This window comes from Sciurus carolinensis, chromosome X (assembly GCF_902686445.1).
Source record: "Sciurus carolinensis chromosome X, mSciCar1.2, whole genome shotgun sequence".
In the NCBI taxonomy this organism is placed as follows: Eukaryota; Metazoa; Chordata; class Mammalia; order Rodentia; family Sciuridae; genus Sciurus; species Sciurus carolinensis.
The window spans coordinates 91,282,135-91,296,040 of NC_062232.1; the positions used below are offsets into that span (position 1 = coordinate 91,282,135).

A 13,906-nucleotide genomic window follows, 5' to 3' on the forward strand; every position below is an offset into this window, starting at 1 on the left:
TTTATGAATAATATAACAAATGGCTGAACACAATCTAAGAACTAGCCACATTGATAATAAAGTATCTGCCTAATTGCTGCTCCTCAGTCCTGTTCCCTTCTTCCCTACCCATCCCAAGAGAATTGCTAGTCTGAATTTTGGCTATTATTACTTTGATTTTTCAAAAAACAGTTTTGTTTCATATGCACAGATATATACATATGGAAACATAGAGTCCTAAATAGGATATTATTTAGTTTTAATTGTTGATCCTTATAAAAAGGGTTTTATTTCTATGTCACCTTCTGAGACTTTCTTGTTTTATGCAACATTATATTAGTATGATTAATTCCTAAAATCGAATGCATAGATTTCTAGTTGCATTTTCACTGTTGCATAATATTCTATCTTGTAAATAGGCCACAATGATTTTCTCCATTCTCAAAATGGGCTGTTTCCAGTATTTTGCTCTAACAAAACAGATAGACAAACAAAAACTTCTCTGTGCCTCAAATTCTTCATCTTAAAATTGAAAGTAACAAAAAGGAGCTGCCTGCCAGGTGTGGTGGCATACACCTGTGATTCTAGAGACTTGGGAGTCTGAGGCAGGAGGATCGCAAGTTTGAAGCCAGCCTCAGCAACTTAGCAAGACCTGATCTCAAAATAGAAAATAAAAGGGCTGAGAATGTAGTTCAGTGGTAAAACACCCCTGGGTTCAAACCCTAGAATCAAAATAAATAAATAATAAAAAATAAAAAAATAAAAAAGAGCTACTAGTTGTAAAGCATTTAGAGCAGGACTTTGCTCGCCATATACAATAGGCCAGTGTATTAGTTGACTAGGGCTACTGTAATGAACACCTTGTTACACAGACTGTGTGGCTTAATCTAGAGAAATTTAATTCTCTCATGATTTTGTAGGAAGAAGTCTAAGATCAAGATGTTAGAAGAGTGAGTTTCTTCTCAGTCTCTCTCTTTCTTGTCAAAATGCTTCTTTTAATATCTTCATATGTCCTTTCATGTGTCTCGCTGTATCCTAAACTTTTCTTCTTGTAAGGTCACTGCACATTGAGTTAGGGCCTACCAATACAACTTCATTTTACCTTTACCTCTTTTAAGGCCCTCTCTCCAAATATAGTCACATTCTGACGTAGTGGGGATTAGCACCAAGATTGAATTTGGGGGGAGACAATTAGAGTCTGTAAGTACTAGTCATTATAACCATTATTAGGTTAATCACCCTTCTTTATCATTAAAACCCAGGGAAAATGCAGCAGAGTTAGTTAAAATATATCCCCTAGGAACAATCACATATTAACTGCTATTCCTATTATTATTCCTATTATTATTAAAACACCAGACATTCTTTCCCTGCTTTTCCAGAGTTGACTGTTTGATATTAGCAACAATACCAAAGAATAGCAATTGGTGGTTTTCCCAGGACAGGCAGCAACTTCTAAGTCAGTTAAAGGTGGGAGGGGAGGAGCTTGGAGGTTTCATTTTCATCTTAGTTCAAAACAATAAAAAGCTAAGGGCTAGAGATATAGCTCAGTGGTACAGTGCTTGCCTAGTGTGTATGAGACCCTAGGTTCAATCCCTAGCATCTCAAAGGAAGAGAAGGGAAGAGAAAAGAAACAGCCTTTCAGAAAAGAACATCTGTGGCCAATAGACCTGAAATTTCCATTGCATACAAGTTCTGTGAGCTTGTCTGAACAAGGCAGGCAGGTCTGGGCCACTATAGATTTTACACCAGGAAGTATGCTTGCTCAAATAGCTGTGCCACAAGAGCAAATGACATCTTTCACGAACTCAAAACATTTTGTTTGATGTTAGGGGTCATCAGACAATCACAACTCTGGTCCTCACTCTCCCAAGGACACTGTGCACAGGGAGGAAGGCCATAGAAGGCCTGATAGGATTTTCTCCAAATGGAAAGACAAGTGGTCCCATCCCCAGTCCCTCACCTCTCCTTATAACATCCCAGGATGGAATAAGGTACAATACTATGTGCCTTATAAGGGAGGGCTGTATGTGTTTATCCTGACTGGACAGGTGCAAATATATCAGGGCAGATAACAGTGAGAATATGGGATTTGGGTTTCTATGAACCCCTTTCACATGTTATTTTCTTAACATGTTCAGATACTCTAAGAGGGGGTTCTGAAAAACAGGAAGAAATTAGCACTACTTTTCACTAACAGCTTAATGTATCCCCTTATATAAAGATTTCTATAATACAGAGATAAAAAGAATATAACATGAAATTTACTTCTTCCACTGTCTGGACAAGTAATTGCTGTTAGCAGTATGATATATTCCTCTTTGGATTTTTTTTAATCTTTTAAAATATTTTAGCATGATTAATGAATGCATAGATTCATTTGTTACAAAAATCCAGCTATAAAAGTATATGAATTTCAAAGTTAATGTATCCCCTTTCACAACCTCTTGCTGATTCTCTTTCCCCTCCCCAGTTTTGGTAAATTGCACCCCAGTTCTTTTCCTGTGCATTTACATACATCTAAAAGTATACAGAGTTCTCCTTTTTCTTTTACAAAAAGAATTGTGCTTTATGCAGTATAGAGTTATTCTCTTTTAACTAGAAATGGTAGTACCTCCTTTTAAAATATAGGGTTGGGTAGTTCATTTTTTCTTTAATTATTGTTTTTTATTTTTACAGACTGCATTTTGATTCATTGTACACAAATGGGGTACATCTTTTCGTTTCTAAGGTTGTGCATGATGTAGATTCATACCATTCGTGTAATCATACATGTATATAGGGTAATGATGTCTGTCTCAGTCCACCATTTTTCATACCCGCCCCCAGTTCATTTTTTCTAGAGTATTCTTTTATTTTTTTGGTACAAGGCCACTTAACCACTAAGCCATATCCCTAGCACTTTTTATTTTGTAATTTGAGACAGGGTCTCACTAAGTAGCTCAGGCTGGCTTTGAACTTTTGATCCTCCTGCCTCAGTCTCCCTAGATGCTGAGATTACAGGTGTGTACCACCTCACCCAACTAGAGTATTTTTTGGTGACTGTCTCACTGATGACCATTTAGGACACTTTATTATTTTTTTGTTCACAAATAATGCTGCAGTGAACATTTTATCCATTCATCTTGGTGCATGTGCATAGTAATTTTGTTCTAATGTAAATTCCTAGAAGTGAAATTGTTAAGTCAAAGTAAATGGGCATTCAAAAATATTGATAAATACTGACAAGTTGTTCTCCAAAAATTATGTACCTTGTTCTTATTGCCATGTAGTATGTGTCAGGGTTTTGTTACATTAGTTCATACAGATTATGTCATTTAAATTTGGAATGATTTGCAATATTTTATTATACAACTATTCAAACATACTAAAAAATGGAAATATAAGAATGAACAACTGTATAACCTCCAGATGGATTAAAAATTAACATCTTTTCACATTCTCTTACTAAGAAGATCTCTGCTAAGTTTGCTAAATTATTGCAGAGAAAGCTGCAGATATGTTAATTGTTCAGTTCTATATGCTTCAGCCTATAGTTCCCAAGAATAAGGACATTCTTTTGTGTAAACATACTATTCTCACCCTTCAGAAAAAAATCAATTAATTCTGTAATACCGTCTACTTTGTTTATATTCATATTTCCTTACTTGTCCCCAAAACTTCTTTATGTACCTTTTTTTTCCCTAAATAATGATCTGGTTTCAAGCATTGCTTTGACTGTCCTGTTTAGTTTTGTTGTTTTACTCTAGAACTAGTTCTCTTTTCCTTCTTCATTTACAATATTGAAGGGTTTTTATTTTTGGTACAGGGGACTGAACCCAGGGGTGCTTAACCACTGAGGCATATTCCCAGCCCTTTTTATGTTTTATTTTGAGATAGGGTCTTGTTAAATTGTTTAGAGCCTCACTTGTGATCCTCTTGCCTCAGCCTCCTGAGTCCCTGGGATCACATGTGTGCACCACCACTCCTGGACTATTGAAGTTTTGATGAATTGTTTTGTAGAGTTGTTTTATAGAATGCCCCACATTCTATATTTGCCAGAATATTTCCTGTTGGTAATGTTTTGTTTTTTAATGGCAACATGGTATTCTGTTCTACAAATGTATGGGGGTTTATTTAACTAGTCCTATAGTGATGGTCATTTAGATTGTAGGTGTTCCTTTTGTAGATTCTCTAAGAAGCAGTGTTTAGTCCCAGGGAGTTGGGCGCAGTAATAGGCTACAGTTTAAGACTGTGGTCAGTTAATGAAGATAAGCTGTTCCAGAGCCAAACTTTATTGGAAGGAACATCACCAAGAGCAGTTTTAACTGTGGGTTGTATCCTTTCCCTGCTAAGGGAAATGGATTATCTTTTTTCACTCTTCTCATTTATTTTGAGAAGCTGTAGTCCAGAGCTAAGCTGAGACTAGCATCCTCTCTATGTGACTATATACCCTCACTCATCATTAGTCATGGACACTTCTGGTAATGTCAAGTCTCCTGGGATATGGTGAGAGCTCCCTCGACTTATAGCATGAATCCCTCCTTCATACAGGTGTTCTCACCTCAGCCTGTCCTTCCCTCCTTATCTCCAGGGAGCCAAAGGCTAGCCTTTCCATCTGTGCGTCAGATTCTGTCCCCTTTTGACTGCTTCCTTTCCTCTTGCCATCTACTGGCATCCTGCTTCTCTTGCTTCTTCACCTTCTCCCTCTCTACTGGCTCCTTCCCTCAATCTATGAATTATGTTCAGATTTCTCCCATTCTTTTTTTTTTTTTTTTTTTGGTACGAGGGATTTAACCCAGGGCACTTAAGCACTGAACCACACCCCCAGCTCTTTTAGCTTTTTTAAATTTTTTATTTTGAGACTGGGTCTCTCTACATTGCCGAGGCTGACTGAACTCACAATCCTCCTTCCTCAGCCTCCTGAGCCACTGAGATTACAGGTGTGTGCCACTGTGCCTGGCAGATTTCTCCCATTCTTAACAGTTACTTCCCTGTATTGCTACTACCCTTCAGTTATGGCTTCTTTCTCTCTCTACCCACTCTCTCCTCAAAAGATTATAGAGGACCAGGGTCTGCAAAATAGAGTGCATAAGATGTTCCATTAGCACATTTAAAGGAAGCATTAGCATTTCCAAATCTCATCCTTTTAAACTGACACGTTTGTGTTTTCTGGTGTACATTGGGCATGCGTCTGTTTTGTAACATACAGTTGTATGTGTGTTTTATTTGCCTCACTTTCATCTCTTCTTATCCTTGCCTATACTCTTGCAATCCAGGCCCACATCTCCACTGAATTATAAGCATCTCTGCCAGGCTGTTTCAGAGGCACCACAAATTTGACATCGTCCTAGCCTCTTTTCTTGTACCCCACCTTCTCCATCTAGTCTTTACCTTTGACTGTAGGTCCCAAGTTAGGGAGAAGCCCCAGCATCCTAGCAACTACCTAAGCCATCAGCTTGCGAGTCATCTTTTTCTTTCCTTTTCTTTTTCTGTATAACTCCCTATCCATTCAGTTCATTACTCCTGGTGATTCAGCTTCCTGAACTTCTCCCAAATCTGCCCATCCTCTCTTTTCTCACTCCCTCTGCCTTAGGCTTTATGTCAACATTCCCATCACTAGTTTCTAACTGGTTTCCCTGTCTCCGGTAGTATCCCGTGTATACATTTACTAACAGGAGCTCTCTACAACTGTCACTATCTGCATGAAAGAAAACTCAAACCAAAGCTAACACTTAATCTAAAGAGCATCCCATGATCTTTTGCTGCACTGATATTAATTTCTTATCTGTTAGCCCTCTCTACTTCACTATGGAGTTTTATAGGGCAGAGGTCCCTATCATACAAAATGATCATTGCTGCATTGCAAGAGTCAAACATGTTACCTACCACCCAGTGGTCCCTTAGTAAGTGTTCCTTGCTTATTTGATGAGAATGAGGATAGGATCATCCTAACTGAGCGGTACTGTTGTTCCTTTGAGCAACAAAGAGAATTCCAGTGAGAAACCCTGACCTAGAGATGGACCTAAAGAATGGACTGGGTTGGGAAGCCTAAGTACCCTGGTAGTCACCCACCAAATGTACAGATTTGTGACTTATGGCTTGTGAAGCAGACCCAAGTGCCATCATCTCTTGTTGGAAGCTGTTTTTTACCTGGTACAGGGCATTGAATCCAGGGATACTTTACCACTGAGTTACATCCCCAGTCCTTTTTACTTTTATTTGTGATCCTATTGCCTAAGTCTTCCATATTGCTGGAATTACAGGTGTGTGCCACCAATCTGAGGTATGCTGAAGGTTCTTTCTCAGGCAGAATGATTAAGCGAAACTCTAGCTTTAGACCCAGAGAGACCTGGTATTCAGTCTTGCTGGCTGGGATTGAAATTCCAGCTCTACTAGTTACTGGAAGGATTAATGTCAAGGTGGAGGATAATGATTGTAACAGCTAATGTTTATTGAGTTCATATATATGTCAGCACTGGACCAAGAACTCTATTTGCATTATCTCACCTAATTTCACCACAAGCGGATGAGGTGGATACTATTATCATTCCCATTTTACAGATGAGCCAGCTGACACACAGCAAGATTAAGTGATTTACCAAAGTTACATAGCAATTAAAGGAAGCTAGATTTCAATCTCAGCAGTCCACCTCTATGCTGGAGAGATTTATTTGGGAGTCAGAACTAGGAATTTGGATCAGATTACCTAATAAATGAAAATAGAGAAGAGAGCCAAAGAATTGGTTCTGGGGTCCTGTAATATTTAGAGATGAGGAACATAAGGAAGATCCAGCAAAGGAGATTGAGAATGAAAGCCTTTTAGACGGGGACAGAATAAAGGGAGAGAAGTGTCCTCTATGGCAGCCTAGTGCAGAAAATGTTTTAAGGGTGAAGGAATCATCAACTCCATCAAATGCTGCTGGTAAAATGAGTAAGACGCGGCTTGAAAATTGACCATGACTAGCATATCCAGTTATACAGATTGTCAACTGCACAAGAGGGTGATTGGGCCCCAGATCTCTCTGATACCCTGGCATGGTTTGAGTCTGAGCAGAAAAAGGGCATGTACTTATTCTACTTCTATTTCATGCAAAGACACGACATAAGCCCTCTGTGTGTTGCCCATTAGAATTAACAAAATGGAACTTGTGGATAACTTCAACAAAACAATTTGGGTAAAATGATGAGAGTGAAAATTTGGAAGAATTTGGGTGGAAGAATATTTCAGAGGAGAGCTACCAAGGGTTCTGAGTTAGAGACAAGTCTTTTGAGGAGTTTTCCTCAAAAGTATAAAGGGAAGCAGAGAATTGGAGGTAGTAGCTGGAGCAGAAAGTAGGATCAAGGGTTTTTGTTTCTTTAGATGAAAGATAGCACAGCATGCTTATTTTCTTGCTAGTGAAGAACGGGTCAGTTGCTGGCGTGACCATCCTTGAGTAGGTGAGAAGGATGGTATGTACTGCATGGATGGCAAGATTAAGAGCACAGGGCGTCCTGCATAGAGACAGGAGAACCAGCAGCTGTGAGCATGGGTGCAGGGAGCAGGGAGACATGGAGGTTCAAGCTCATGCAAATCCTCTTCCCACACCTCTCCCCCACCACCCTGTAAAACAGGCAAGATGGGGAAGGTTTGAGGCAAGTGGGAGGAGGCGTGAAATAGTTCCTTAGCAGAAAGGAGACTGAATGGCCTTCAAAGCATAGTTGCATTATAGGGCAACATTAGGAGTCTGCTCAAAGTTTGCTGTGATGAATTCAAAGAGTTAACAGTGTGGAATTATTCATATTTTTCTCCAGCCATGCTTGCTTGTATAGGGTTAGGGATGCAAAGGCAGAGAGTTGGGTTTAATCAGGAATGCAGTCTGGCAAGGCAAGCAGGAAAAAGGGAGAGAATGTCAGGAGAGTTAGAGAACGTACAGAAGGAAGTGCTGCTGGGCCTTGAACTCAGTGCTGCGTGAATAGAGAGGTAGAAACGTGAGGTTGGTGGGGGCATTCAAGAGTTGGTAGGATCAACAGACTGAAGTCTTGGTGAAGTTGAAAAAATGTCAACTGAGGTATGAGGAGGAGTTGGAAAGTGGAGTGCATTATAGAGGTTACAGAGGAGTCACAGGTCTTGATTGATAATGACAGGTATGACCAAGGGAATAGGGATGAGGCAACATGGAGAGAAGATCTTGGGTTGAGCAGAAAGAAATGCAAGGAGGGACCAGGGCATTACCACATACTGAAAACACAGGGATTTTGACCAGGGACTGTTGGGAAGAAGTGACAGGGAGGCAAGAGACAAATTCTGATGACTGTAGAGGGGGCCATATGTGACTTTAATAGGGAGGAATTCCTCTCATATCAGAGGAATGGTTTAAAAAAGGCAGAGAGAATGGTCTAGAAGAGACAGACATTTAGAAGTTCCAGTGAGAAGCGGAGAGGTGCCCTCCTTGACAAGTGACAGAAGAAGGTATTAGAGGAAAATACCCACCACTCGAGGGCTATTGGAGGGGGGCTAAGTTTTGGGTAAAGCAAAAAGGTAAAGGGACTGTTCACAGAAAAGTTTGAAGATATAGGAAATTTTTGCTAGTGATGGCTAGGGACTACAGAAAATAGTGTAGAAGAATTTCGAGAACTGGAGGAGGGATGGATGATGGGGCATATGATATGTATAGAGCCATACAGGGATTTGAATTTAGGTGTTGGGAGGTGACCCGGGATTCTTGGGATACTTTTGGTGGCTGAAATAAACAGGATGCAGGACAGTGGGATTGGTAGTCTCCATGGCAGAGGATGGTGGTGCATGTGACTGTCCAGTCCAGGTTGGGAGGTGGGAGGGAGCAGGTTGGGGATCTTGCCACAGACAGGGTCCATGTACCCATGCAGGCAGTCTGACTCCAGAGGTCTGGTTAACCTTATCACTCTGTAATTTCAGTTCTAAAAACCATATTGACTTGGACGTGAGAAAGAAGTTAATGATTGTGTAGCTTAAAATATTTTTATTGCTTTGACTTTCAATTGCATCCATGTAGGTTGTAGCCCTGGGATTCCTCCAACTGAAAAGGAACAAGACTGGACATTTAGAGTTCTTAAGTGTGAGATCTTTAGGTTAGAAGTGAATTAACTAAGTGAAAATTCTTCTGCAGGAAGTGTGGCATTTCGTAGATATTGTTTGTAAAGTAGGGAAAAGAAGGTTGGGGAGACTATGAGAAAGTTCCTGGAACTCAGCCTGGACTCAGTGGCCACTGCTCAGTGCCCTTTGTCTTCTTCCCCCACGTCTAATGCTTCTTCCTTGGGTGTTCTTTAACTTCTCTGTGCCTTAGTTTCCTTATCTGTCAAATGGGGATGATCATAGTCCCTGCTCCTCAGGAAAGTGTAACAAATTATATATAATATATATATATATATATATATATATATATACACACACACACCAAGTTTTATATATATATATCCATATATGTAAAACCATATATATACCATATACCATCCATATATATACCATATATAACATATATACCATATATACCATATATAGAATATATGGCATATATATAATGGTATATATATACCAAGTTACTTATTTATATATTATATATATTAACTTGATATATATATATAGATATATATACACACATACACACACACACACATATATATATCAAGTTAAACTCTCCTTGTGCTCCCTGTCTCCAAAGTAGGGAGTTCTTGGAATAAGAGTGAGGCAGCCATCAGAGGAAGGAAACTCTGGTGGGGGTGTCACTCTCTCGGCCACCCTAATTGAGGTCTGTGGCTAAGGTGGCTACAGAGGTGCAGTGGGTCAGTGACAAGAGGCTCAGGAGCTGTGAGGCCTGTATTGTAGGGCAAGCTTGGCCACTGTATGATGTGGGGCTGGGGCAACAGTGGATGGAACAGGCTATGAAGGTGAGAATCATTTGAATAAGGAGGTGCTGGGCCCAGTTACCATATGGAAGAACAGGGAAGGACATATGGTAGTCATACTGCTATTCCTGCTGCTGCTGCTACTGCTGTTACCAATCTGGTTATTATAACAGCGCTCCTCCCCATCCAACCCTTCCTATGTGTCAGGCTTTTGTGGGGGGAGCAAGCAGGGGAAGCAGAGTACAATCAGCCCCTCGTAGTCTTGGGTTGCACATCTGCAGATTTCCCATCCATATATTTAACCAGTCATGGATTGAGGATATTTAAAAAATGATATCTGTAATGAAGAGGTACAGACTTTTGTTGTCATTAGTCCCTGAATACAGTATAACAGCTATTTATATAACCGATATATAATCTATATATTAGATGTTATAAGTAATCTATAAGTAAGTAATCTACAGATGATTTAAAATATACAGAAGAATATATGTAGGTTGTATGTGAACACAATGCCATTTTACGCAAGGGACTTGATCATTTGCAGATCTTGGTGTCTGTGGAGTTCCTGGAACCAATCCCCACAGATATCAAGTGACCATATACTGGCTAAAACTATAAATTCTAGAGCAGACTGCTTGAGTTTGAATCCTGGCTCTATCACCAAATGAGTTGTGTGTCCTTTAGTAGGTTATCTAAGTTCTCCATACCTCAGTTTAACATCTCTAAAATGGAGATAATGGGAACAGTGCAATTTTTATGATGATTAGTTTAAGTAAATGGTTTACAAAGAGTTCCTGACATGGAGATTATATAAGCATTTGTTGTATTTTTAAACGTTTAAAAATTGTACACTACTTGTGTGACACCATACTTATTTCCATTTCACTGATGCCAAACCTAGGGCAGAAAGATTGTATGACTTGTCCTGGGCCACAGGACTGATAAGTAGCAGAGCCAAGTCTAGAACACAAATTTGACAGACTCCAAAGTCCTAGCTTAGAGCCACAGCACTTAACTGCTACCCTGGACATGCAGGTGGACATTTTGCTTTCTAGGAGGTCTTTAAGGGAGGGAGGGGCAGGTGACCATTTTGAGTCCAGATGAGTAATTGATCACTGGAATTGGAGATGTCAGCAGGGGGACTGCTTGAGAGTGTGCTGGCACTATTGGCCACAGGCCCTTGGCCTGGTTCTCTGCTGCCACAGTGGGACAGCAACCTGACTTCAAGCCCATTTCAGGGAAAGCTCAAGGTTCTAGTTTATAGCCAGAGGGCTGAGCCTTCTTAAGACTTTTTCCTCCTTGAGTATTTTCTAGGTGACCTGAGCAAAGAGTCAGTCAACCTTTTTGTACCTCAGGCTCCTTTTATGTCAAACAAAGAGAAAGTGAGTAGCTCATGAATGTGAAAACATTTGAAAAGTATAAAGCAGTGTGCATGTATGAAAATATAACAGTAAACCCCACTATTATGTATAATCATAGTGCACCAATACAAATATGGAAAATAGAAAGGTATATGACAGTACCCACATAAAATAGTAGGGCCATCCTGACCATACTGAAAGCCAAACGTGGGCCTCTCAGGCCTCCAGACCTACCTTGTGCTAGTAATGCCCAGTGTCAGATCCTATAACCCATTCCAGCATCTTCTACAGAGACACTCAGAACCTTATCTCTATTTCTGGGCTTTTACATTCCCCTCTGCGAATATAAAGTAATCAATGAGCATCATTTGCATCCCTGGGAAATTCTCCTTTTATATGGATTGTCAAGAACCAGAGCTACTGTCTGTGCCCAGGGTCTACAGTTGTCCCAGCTCCCATTCTGGGAGCTTTGCCATCTTTTGGTTTCAGACCTTGGCACACTGCAGATTTATTTGGGCTTCTGTGTCTGGGGGGGCCTATAACTGCCTCCTCTCATTAGAACACAGTCTTGATTTTGTGCTTGCCCTGTAAGGAACAGGGAGGCAGCTGACACCTTCCCTTGGGTGTCCTTGTCTCTCTGAGCTGCCCTTGAGATCAATGTGTATCCGTTTGCACATTCACACACCTGTTAGTCTGCCCCATAGGTGAGGCCTGTTGCCAGCTGCTGAAGTTCATTTTCTCCCCAAAATTAAGTTAGCCACCCAAATGTTTCCATTTTCTGCCTACTGCCAAACTCAACAGCAGGATCCCCATGCCAGGTTGAAACTATGCTTGGCTTTGGTAATCCATAGCTTCCATTCTGAGGGGGATTGGAAAAAGGATGAGTTTGTGGGTGTGTTGGATGTCAGGAGAGTGGGAATGTTCTTTTAGTACACTATGCCAGAATTGGCCAGATGCTTGGTCTTCATTCAAAAATAGGACTGGGATTGTAGCTCAGTGGTACAGCACTTGTCTAGCATGTGTGAAGCACTGGGTTCTATCCTCAGTACCACATAAAAAATAAAATAAAGGTATTGTGTTCATCTACAACTAAAAATATTTTTTAAAAATAGGTCAAGCCCTGACTGACACCCAGGTATTCAAAGTGGAAACTTGTTATTCTTGGTTCTAGACCTGAACAAACTTAGCAATCTTTTTTTTTTTTTTCAATTTGGAAAATGAGAATAATAAATCCTTGATATGTTCTACATGTCAAATGAGAAATAAACTTTTAAATAGTTCACCATCTACTTGCCAGGAGTACGAAGTGGCATAAGGTTGTGTTTCTCCAAGTATATTCTGCAGAATCCTAAGTGTTATTTTTTAAAGTCACTTGCTAAATAAATTTGAGAAACAATGGAGAAAAAATATTAAGTTGGATTATTATCTGTGGAGTTCACTCAAGTCCTTAACGTACAAATAACATACACAATGACTCTCCAAGTGGATATGTTATATGCAGCCTTTCTTAAATTTTTAACCAAACTTTTTTTTAGTGAAGTACTTTTCAAGTATCATCTCTTTAAAATACACCTAGGAAGATTCTGTTCTAGGTCAGAAGTATATTCATCATTTTTCTCTTAATTGTGAAAAGAACTGAACTGGTGAAATGCCTGGGGTTGCTAAAATGTGGGTCCTGAAGAGCAAGGGCATTCAAGTTCAGAATCTCCTTCAATAAGTGCTTCCTGTTCTGAAATGCTTCTCTCCATCTTGTCCTCACAGCTCCCTTTTGAATTGGAGATTTACTACATTCAGCATGTCATGCTCTATGTGGTGCCCATCTACCTGCTTTGGAAAGGAGGTAAGGCCAGCACACAACACCCCTATGCCACCTCACACCTTACCTCTCTCTCTGTTTGGATTTGGAGGAGTCAACTACTTCTTGGGGGCCTATCAGCATCTTGAGCTGCTGCTTGGCTGGGTTTCTTCAGCATGATTGATGGCAGATACTGGGGACTGGGAAGATGGGTATGGATGAGGCTTGCAAAAGAGTCTGGAGGCTTTTCAGAAATATCCTTCATGGGTTGAGCATGGTACCACTAACTGCCTGTCATAGGGCCTAGGCTTTGGGCTCTTGGCAGTGGCCTTGGATTTGCATGGTGCCCCCTATACTTTGTCACTTTCTTGTGCTTGTGTGTGCCCCCTGCTTCTGTGTGAAGTATACAGTGGAAGGACGAAATGGAGCACTTGGTCCCCTCGGGAGAGGGATCTTAGGTTCTTGCTCATTGCATCTATCCTCTCAGAACCCAAGAAGATACTGAAAGGGATGAGGCCTTGAGGGCCTGGGGTATTATGGGGTCGAGGGAAGAGGCAGGTGAACTAACAGAATCCTTCATGTAAAATAAACTATTGCAAACTTTTTTCATTTGGTCAAGAGGGAGAGTCCACCCACCTGGTAAAGACAGTCTGGAAAGGAAACTGATCTGTTTTTGTTTATATTGCCCCTTAAATGTTCCCCTCTCTCCACTGTGCAGTAGACAAAAGGAAAGAGAACTTCCCGGGCCTTTGTGGCCAAGCTGATCTTTTTTAGTGTTCTTCCCTTCCTGAAAGGCCCTATAACTGGGAGACATTGTCTTTTAGTCTTAATGACTAGTCTTTCTATCTTGATTGCTGGGACTCTTCTGGAAGACCCACTGTCCCTACATCAGGCAGCAAGAATTTTATTTCTATTGCACTAAAAG

The 13,906-nt window shown here is 40.4% G+C and overlaps 1 protein-coding gene across 8 annotated transcripts in view; it reads left to right on the forward strand.

Moving 5' to 3' along the window:
* Tmem164 (transmembrane protein 164) overlaps positions 1 to 13,906 on the forward strand; it is a 163,293-nt gene that overhangs the window by 112,762 nt on the left and 36,625 nt on the right. For all 8 annotated transcript variants that reach the window (XM_047536140.1, XM_047536144.1, XM_047536146.1 and 5 more), the window contains one exon: positions 12,948 to 13,026. In XM_047536140.1, the coding sequence (XP_047392096.1) occupies positions 12,948 to 13,026 (79 nt within the window). The remainder of the gene's footprint in view (positions 1 to 12,947; positions 13,027 to 13,906) is intronic.